Source organism: Cavia porcellus, unplaced genomic scaffold (genome assembly GCF_034190915.1).
Source record: "Cavia porcellus strain 051 isolate PalLab524CR breed Dunkin Hartley unplaced genomic scaffold, mCavPor4.1 scaffold_17, whole genome shotgun sequence".
In the NCBI taxonomy this organism is placed as follows: Eukaryota; Metazoa; Chordata; class Mammalia; order Rodentia; family Caviidae; genus Cavia; species Cavia porcellus.
In genome coordinates, this window is record NW_026947500.1 from 72,476,677 (window position 1) to 72,485,777 (window position 9,101).

Sequence of the window (9,101 nt, forward strand, 5' to 3'; positions counted from 1 at the left end):
CTCAGGACTCTGGGGGGCTGAGACAGGAAGAATGCCAATTCAAGCCCAGCCTGGACAATTTAGCCATTTATCAAGACTGTATCTCAAAAAAAAAAGACCCGTGTCTCAAAAAAAAAGGAAAGAAAGGGTTGGGGGTGTAGCTCAATGCGAAGGCTCTGGGTTCAATCTCCAGTACCACAGAAAGGTGGGGATAGGGGACAGGGATTTAGCTCAGTGGTACACACCCCTCTGGCAAGCGCGAAGTTGTGAGTTCGATCCCTGGTACCAAAAAAAAAAAAATGGTGGTACAGGTAGGAACCTAGAGTGGACTGGCCTGGCTGAAGTGGATTAAGTAATAAATTTTTAGAAAGAAGATAAAATCGGGTGTGGTGACTGACACAGGTCATCCCAGCACTCGGGAGGCTGAGGCAGGAGGACTCCTGGGAATTAGAGACCAGCCTGGGCTACAAAGTGAGCCGTAGGCCAGCCTGAACTGCATAGGGAGACCCTGTCTCAAAAAGACAAAAAGAAACAATCTTTGGAGACTTGCCCAAGGTCATTCAGCCAGGCAGCGGGGGCTGCGATCACCCTCCCGCATCTCCATGGAAACAGCAGGTGACAGTACCTGACCAAAAGCAGCTCCATCCATGGGCATCCTGCGTCCCTGGATTGCTATGGCAACCGCAGTGTGCTGCCAGAGCCTAAAGAGAAGAAAGAAGCCTATGGCCCCGCCCCTGGGACACGCCCCCCGGGCGACCTAACCCCATTGGTCAATTCCCAGAAACTCCGCCCCCAGGCAGCTATAAGGCGGCGGAGCGGGCAGTGGGCGGAGACGGCGGGAGCTGAGGGTCCTCGCTGGCCCTGGTGGGGGCCAGAAGCCGCGCGAGCCCAGGTGAGTGCGGCACGGACGGTGTCCAGGGGCCTCCCCCAGGCTCGGGGACCCCGGTATGGGCGTGTTGGGCGTGGGGCCCGCGGCGTGGGAGGGGCTCGACGGACAGGAACAGGTGGCCGAGACCCTTGGCCCAGTTGGCGAGGGTCCAGGACCCAGTTGGGAAGGTGCCCGCGCGCCAAGGGCACGGGGGGGGGCAGGGAGAGGGCAGAGCAGCGGGCGGCGAATATGAGCCCCGATGTCAAGCTCCCTCCCGGAGGCGGCGTGGGTGCCTCAGTTTCCCCATCTGGCAGGTGACCTGTGAGGCTGATCCGGATCCTGCAGCTGTCGCCTCCACCCCTGTGGGGGTGCAGGAGGAGGCTGTGCAGGTGCAGCCCTGGCACAGGCAGCAGGGACCTGAACCACGGTACGGACAGGAAACAGCCCAGAGAGGGAGAGGAGCGCGCCCAGAGCCACACAGCAGCGCGCAGCGTGGGCCCTGCCGGAAGCCCCGGGGACGGGACTGACAGGGGCCCAGCCAGACAGGGGCCCAGACCCGGCGGGAGCCAGGAGGGCTGCCGGGGTGGGGGACCCCTCACTCTGACCTGCCCCTCCCCCAGGGGGACCGTGTGGCAGCCACCATGTCCGACAACGAGGCCACTCAAGACCCCACACCCAGCCTGGAGGAGCACCACCAACAGGTGGGCACCAGGAAGGGCGGGGGACAGGGCTTCAGGACAGGTGTCCTCTGCCCCGGCCTTGCCAGGAGATCCAGATTCCCAGGACCCGGATTATGGACCCCAGAAGGGGCTGGGAATGCCCAGCCCTGTTCTGCCCTCTCCACATCCCTGCCCACGGCTCTGTCCTGGTGTCTTCTGTCACCCGTAGTGGTCACAGTAATAGTAATGTTGCATCCGTGGTCCATTTCTTCTGTGGTCTTTTGAGACAAGGCCTCACTCTGTAGCCCAGGCTGGCCTTGTGTTCCTGGAGATCCTCCTGCCTCAGCCTCCTGAGTGCTGGGATGACAGGCGTGCAAGGCTCTAGTGTGCGGCTAAGCCCTGTGACTTCAGGGGTCCCTCTGGTGCCACCCCTTCCCGCAGAATGTCATGCAGCGTGTGGTGGCCTTGCCCCTCGTCCGGGCCACCTGTGCCCGTGTCTCCAACGCTTACAACGCCACCAAGGACAGGCACCCGCTGCTGGGTTCCGCGTGTCGCCTGGCCGAGAGCTGCGTGTGCAGCCTGACCACGTGTGCCTTGGACCACGCCCAGCCGCTGCTGGACCACCTGCAGCCCCAGCGTGAGTCCTGCCCCACGCAGCTGCATGACGCTCCCGGCAGCTGTCCTGAGTTGGGCGTCCCTCTTCAGCTGTCCCCCATCCCCTTGGCCTCTGATGTGCCACTTGCCAGGCATCTGCCTGCTTGCCCCCTTCCCGCTGCCCTCCGTCCCGTCCTGCTGTTTATTGGTGTCACTGGGGACAGAACCCAGGGCCGTTGCACTGAGCTCCACCCCAGCCTGTTTTCCCTTTGTGACAGGGTCGCACTGTGTACCCCAAGCTGACCTTGAATTTCTGGGGATCCTCCTGCCTCAGCCTCCCAGAGTGCTGAGATGCCAGGCGTGTGTTGGCTGGCTGTTAGCCTGACCCCTCCCCACACTTGTCCTCCTGCCCTGAGCCACCACCTGCCACATCTTGCCAACTGCAGGGTCCTCTCTGCAGAGAATAGAAAGACTCTTTGCCTCCCTGTGACAGTGATAGACATCACCAGGCTCCCAGCTCCTTCGCAGGGGCTCCTACAACCTTGAGCGGCCACCAGGGCTGTGGAGTCACCTTGGGGCTGGGCAGATGACTGAGGAGCCTGCTGGCCCACTCAGGGTCCCCAGGCCCACCAGGAGTTGGCCAGGAGCCGCCCCACCCTGTCCTGCTGTGGCCTGGCCTCCTCTGTCCACCTCCTTCTCCCCGAGTCCTGGCGCAGGGCCCGGGATCCGTGGCTGCCCGAGAGCCCCGGGGTACAGAGCTGGGCCTCAGCGGGCCACCAGCCGCCTCTGGGTGGAGCCGGCTCTTCTGCCTGCTCCCCGGCGTGTGGCTGCCACCCTCCGTGCCCCCTCCCTCTATATATCTGCGTGTGTCCGTCTCCTCTGCTCTCTAGTGGCCACGGTGAACGATCTCGCCTGCAGGGGCCTGGACAAGCTGGAAGAGAAGCTGCCCTTTCTCCAGCAGCCTTCGGACACGGTACCCGGGTGACTGCACCACGCGTGGGGACCTTAGCAGTTGGGTCACCCTTGAGTGGAGAGGGAGGGTCAGTCCAAGAGTCCCGTAGTAGGACCTAAGAGTCCAGCCATGGAGAATAATGCACCACCACACGCAGAGCCAGTGATGCCCTCTCCACGCCCTATGCGGGGCCAGGACCATTAATCCCCCATTCTATAAAGGAGACATTGACTGAGGCCCAGCCCCAGGGAGCAGGGGTCAGGGTCAGGGCCCAGAGCTAGAGACTCACGGTGCCCAGACCAAGGTCTTCCCCTGCCAGGTGGTGACCTCGGCCAAGGACGTGGTGGCCAGTGGGGTCACAGGTGTGGTGGACCTGGCCCGGCGGGGCCGGCGCTGGAGTGTGGAGCTGAAACGCTCTGTGAGCCACGCCATGGACGTGGTGCTGGGCAAGTCTGAGGAGCTGGTGGACCACTTCCTGCCCATGACGGAGGAGGAGCTCGGTGAGGCCCGGGTCCTCCCTCTTCCCCATGCTTCCGGTCCAGGGACCCTCTCTGGGGTGAAGATCAGAGAGGTCTGCGTTGGCCCCAGACTGCACAGCACGGTAGCAGGAAACAGCGCATGCTTTCAAATGTGTCAGTTTATTTTATATATTTGTACTAAAAATCCCAGTTTATGGCTGGTCCTGAAAAGTAAGACACAGGCTAAACAGTGTCTTTTCAGCTGGTCCCCCAAATCTCAGGACTCCCGTTTTACATCCTGTCTGCTTGATTTGTGTTTTGGTTTGGTTTTCTTGAGACAAGGTCTCACCATGTAGCTAGGCTGACATGGAACTCATAGAGATCCTCCTGCCTCAGCCTCCTGGGTGCTGGGATTTACAGGCATGAGCCACCACACCTAGATTTTTTCCTTTTTCTTTTTGATATATTCTTTCAGAGTCCATTTAATAGAATGCTTGAGCGTAGTCTGGAGCTGATGTGCCCGGGCATGTACCCCGATCTACCTTGTGCATGCTGTGGGGTGCCTTAGTTTCTCTCATGTGTAAAATGGGATTACCATAAAGCCTATGTTCCAGGGCTTGGAGAAGCTGAGAAGGGTTGGTGTGAGCAAAGGGAAACTACACCTTCGGGAGCCCATGGGGTGGTTCATCCTGGGGGTGGGTGACCATTGTGGGGGGGTCGCCACACTGACCCCCAGGGGACCCCTGTGCCAACTTTCAGCGGCACTGGCAGCAGAGGCCGAGGGCCCAGAAGTGGGCTCCGTGGAGGATCAGAGACGACAGCAGGGCTACTTCGTGCGCTTGGGCTCCCTGTCGACACGGATCCGCCAACTGGCCTATGAGCACTCTCTGGGGAAACTGAGGCAGAACAAACACCGAACCCAGGACGCATTGGCCCAGCTGCAGGAGACGCTGGAGCTGGTGAGGATTCTCCGCTGAGGGCGGCGCCGTCCTCCCGGGGAGCAGCCACGGCCTGTGCTGCTCCCTGACTGCTCCCGCTCTGGCCTCCGCTGCTGCTGTGGGCCCCACCTGCCGGCGGGAGCAACCTGCCAGGGACCCTTCTGTCCCACCCGGCAGCCTGACCGCCCCGCGGGGGCCACCAGAGGGCGCCCGTGAGCACCAAGCCGCCTCTGCCCTGCGCGGCCCCCCGCCCCTCCCCGCCTCCCCTTCTCCCTCTCCGTCCCTCCTCCCCCTGCTCCGCCACGCGGCTGCCTCTACTTCTCCCGCTTCTTCACTGACTTCACTGATCCCCATCTGGACTTTATTTTTTAAGTCACTACTGAGCCTTGAACCCAGGGCCCCGCGGAGCTCTGCTGCTGAACTCCGTCCCCAGCACAGCTGCTCGGCATTTACTGAGCACCTACATCACGCTAGGCCTGGATCAAGGCACCGGCTGCCCACACAGCTGGCAGGCAGCGGCAGGGCGCAGCGCCCGGGCAGGAGGCAGCGCAGTGCGTGCTTGGCACAGCATTGAGGGCTTTACCCGCAGTGAGCAACAGGCGCTTGCACAGGTCTTGCATTTTCTAACATCCGCTTCCTGTGCGGTCGGTGTACAGCACATAGCACAGGGTTCAGCGCTTAACCGTGTGTGTGTGTGCTCGCGCATGCGCGTGTTTGAGACAGGGTCTCTGCAGCTCAGGCTGGCCTTGAGCTCACTCTGTAGCTCAGGCTGGTCTTGAACTCACAGCGATCCTCCTGCCTCAGCCTCCCGAGTGCTGGGATGACAGGCGTGCGCCACCACGCCTGGCATTAGTGCATGATTTTTAGATGTGGCAATGCATTCTAGGGATGCTTCTGTCTCAGGTGAGGTCCGGGGGTGGGCCGTGGCCTGGACGCTGAAGGCAGTGGCTGCTTTGTCTGTCCTTTGGAGATCAGGGGTCGGCCCTGCCCTTGGGGCGGGGTGGGGAGGCTTCCTGCAGAGCTGAGGGATACTGAGTCCAGAGAGAGGGGACCGCGGGGCCGGCGTGGAGAAGGCCTGCAAGGACTGGCGGTGCGGCCGCCGGATCCCAGCGGAGCTCCCTTACTGAATGCTGCTGAGGGCAGATTTCGTTCTGGGTCCCCCTCCCCGCTTTCCCCTCGTGCCCTGACTCCCACCTACCCCCGTCCCCGCCTGCAGATCCACCGCATACAGAGTGGGCTAAGCCCGACCCCTACATCCCAGCCCGGGAAGGTGCACGAGCTGTGGGAGGACTGGAACCGGCGACCCCTGGAGAACGGCCGCCGCCGCCGGGACAGCCAGGTGAGGGCGGGGCGGAGCCAGCCGGAGGCGGAGCCTAAGTAAGGGGCGTGGCCGGGAGAAGCTGTGCGGGGAGAGGGGGCGGGGTCAGGGGGACGGCAGTGCTGGGGCGGGGCTGAGAAGGGGCGGGGCAGAAGGAGCCAATACCAGGGAGGTGGGCGGGGCCACAGGAGCCAATGAAGAGGCCGCTGAGGCTAAGGGAGCTGAAGGCGGTCCAGGAAGGGGTCGGCTGAGGGTGGGCAGCAGGGGCGAAGTCAGAGGGCGGCCAGGTGACGTGGTAGGTGGGTGAGGGTTGCCAGGTGTGGTCAAAGGGCAGGTGAGATGGCAGTAAGGCCTGGTAAAACGTAAGATCGTGGGGGCCCGGCCGAGCGTGGTGGCGCACACCTGTCACCACAACACTCAGGAGGCTGATGCAGGAGGATCGCCATGAGTTCAGTGGGCTACTTAGCGAGACCCTGTCTCAGAAACGAAACCAAAGCAGATACCAAACCCAGTCCTGTTTGTGTCCGCCCGGCAGGCGGAGCTGGAGACGCTGGTGCTGTCGCGCCGGCTGACCTTGGAGCTGCAGAGCGCGGTGGAGGCGCTGCAGGCGGCCGTTCGCGGCCTGCCCCCCGGCGCGCAGGAGAAGGTGGCCGAGGTGCGGCGCAGCGTGGACGCCCTGCAGGCCGCCTTCGCGGACGCGCACCGCTTCGGGGACGTCCCCGCCGCAGCGCTGGCCGAGGGCCGGGGCAGCGTGGCGCGCGCGCACGCCAGCGTGGACGAGCTGCTGGAGCTGGTGCTGCAGGCCGTGCCGCTGCCCTGGCTCGTGGGCCCCTTCGCGCCGGTCCTGGTGGAGCGGTGCGAGCCCCCGCCCGACCTGGAGGACCTGGTGGACGAGGTGGTGGGGGCCCCCGACCCGCGCTGGGCGCACATGGACTGGCCGGCCCAGCAGAGGGCCTGGGAGGCCGCGCACGGCGACGCAGCGGGGTCCTCCGGGGACGGCGGCTCCCGGGAGCCCGAGCCCCCCAGCGCCCAGGTCAGGCACACTCTGATGCCGGAACTGGACTTCTGAGCGGTCGGGCCCCGTGCGCCCCCTGGTGGCCACGCGTGAGCGCGCACGGCCGAGGCCCTGCTCTCCTCTAGGACCGGCTGGGTTAGGGCCCAGTTTGGGATCCTCCGCCATCAGGGTCGCGATGGGGCCTCCCGCTTTCCCTGCATCGCCAGGGCCTGGCCTCGAGCTCCTCTAGTCATTTTTACCTCTGAGCAAGGCTCTTCAGAGCCTGTCTGTGGTCCTATCCCCAACCTGAAAGCTAGGCACACGCCTGTCATCCCAGCACTCGGGAGGCTGAGGCAGGAGGATCGTTGAGTTCAAGACCAGCCCAGCGTGGGCTGCAAAGTGAGCTCAAGGCCAGCCTGGACTACACAGTGAGACCCTGCCTCCAAAAGACAAAAGAGAGAGAGAGAGAGACAGAAGAGTTTGAGCCCAGCCTGGACAATTCAGGGTCTAGAAGGAGACCTTGTCCAGAAATTAAAAATAAAAAAGGACTGAGGACCTAGGGATGTACCTCAGTCCTAAGGCCTTGCCTGGGTTCAATGCCCAGCACTGTGGAGGGGTAGGGAACATCCCCCGAAATTCACCCTTTGTAGCATGGCTTCTGTTTGGGGCTTTATATTGTTATTATTATTATTATTTCTGTGGGTGTGTGCGCATGTGTGTACGTTTCATTTTGGAGACAGAGTCTTGCTATGTTGCCCAGGCTGGTCCTGAACTTGCAGAGATCCTCCTGTCTCAGCCTCTTGAGTGCTGGGATTACAGGCATGTGCCACCATGCCTGGCTTATTTGGAGCTTTGAACAGTGAGTCCCCACACAACCCCAAAACGGATATCCCCAACTGAGGGTCCCCCAAAGATGCCTGGTGTGTCCACTCAGCCAACTGGGCCCACCTGCTGTGCTCGCTCTTGAGAATAAAAGCACTGTTCTCTAAGACTTGTAGCCTCTTTCCTCCTAGCGGGGTCTCAGAAGGGGGGTGAGGGGAGGTTCAAGGGGGTGACCCCAGGGACACGGCAGCACTCGAGACTAACAAGGTACATTTCTGCTCCTGGCCAGCTGGCCTGGCTTGAGCATCTACCTAGCGAGAAGCTGTTCTCACTTTAGTATAAATGAATTTCTTGGAAAGGGCGGGGAACAGGACAGAAAGAGGAGGAACTGAGATCTCCTGGCCCTCTTCTGCCCGCCTCCCCGGGCGTGTATCAACTAGTCTGGCCGCTATTTGTGCAGCTGGCCGGGAACGGGAGGAACAGAGGCAGGGCAAGGGCCGTGGCCGGTCTCCTGAGGGCCTCCTGTCCTCTGACCTTGTTCTTAAGCACCTCACAGGCCCCTATGACTAGACAGGATGTGAGGAAACCAGAGTCCAGCGCGGTGAGGTCAGGGTGGCCCCTCGCCCGCCTGGGAAGTGGTCCAGAGGACGGCTCTGGGAGCCCCGAGGTCTCCCCGCCTCGATGGCTGCACCCGCTCCAGAGCCCCCATGGCTCCCTAGTACCCTCAGACCGAACAGCAGCCTCCCAGCCTCCTCCTGTGCAGGTACTCAGCTCCCCGCTGTGGCCGTCGGGTCCGGCCTGCACCCCTTTCCTGGGCCTCCTGGACTTCACCCCCGTGGGGTGGGGTCCTGCACGAGCCTGAGGATCCACAGGACCAGGCCTGGGAATGGGGTCAGAAAGGCATATGGCAGTGGGGGTCAGTCTGGCTGGAACGGGGGGGCAGGGCAGAGGCCCCGGGACAAAGTGGGCGCGCCAGGTCCCCTCTGTCCACCACCTCTGCCCGGGAAGGGGCCGGGTCTTCCTCTGCGTTTTGTTAGCTTTCAGTTCTGGCTTTCCCCCGCCACGCTGGGCTGCGGCCCCCTCAGGAGAGGGAGGGATGCGTCCAAGGTTCCCCTCGCCACCCTCGGGGGGCATCAGCCGAGAGGACGAAGGTGGGGCACCCCCCCTCCTGTTCTCCGACTGTTTGGCAAACACAGTGACGTCTCCAAGGCAACGGCCCAGAGCGGGGCATCAGGCCAGGGCCGGACCCCTTCCCTCCCAGCAGGGAGCTCAGAGCCGCCCAGCCCTGCCAGCTGGCACACGGCTGGCATCCGGGTCCCCGGGGTGGGCTGGCATGGGCGCGGTGCCCCCCATCGCCCACTTGGCACAAGAAGCCTGGCTCTGTGCGTGATCCTGGCTCTGCCCCTTTCTGTCTGAGACCTCAGGAGCCAGGGGGCCAGGATCTCACTCCTTAGTGCCCCCCGGTTCTGCGGGCTCCGTCTCTCTGCAGCTCTCTCTCTGGAGACCAACACCCCCACCC

At 62.9% G+C, this 9,101-nt stretch overlaps 1 protein-coding gene across 2 annotated transcripts; it reads left to right on the forward strand.

The window, feature by feature from the left end:
• Positions 1-753: 753 nt before the first annotated feature.
• On the forward strand, positions 754-7,749 carry Plin5 (perilipin 5). Of its 2 annotated transcripts, XM_013142858.3 has the most exons (9): positions 777-871; positions 1,162-1,274; positions 1,468-1,548; positions 1,948-2,143; positions 2,991-3,073; positions 3,372-3,552; positions 4,270-4,469; positions 5,665-5,787; positions 6,302-7,749. In XM_013142858.3, exons 3-9 carry the CDS (start codon positions 1,489-1,491, stop codon positions 6,833-6,835), a joined length of 1,377 nt encoding a protein of 458 aa, XP_012998312.1. In that variant the 5' UTR covers positions 777-871; positions 1,162-1,274; positions 1,468-1,488; the 3' UTR covers positions 6,836-7,749. The 2 variants fall into 2 exon arrangements, with proteins under 2 accessions (XP_003460807.1, XP_012998312.1); XM_003460759.5 differs by lacking the exon at positions 1,162-1,274 and having other exon boundaries at positions 754-871.
• The last annotated feature ends 1,352 nt before the right edge of the window (positions 7,750-9,101 follow it).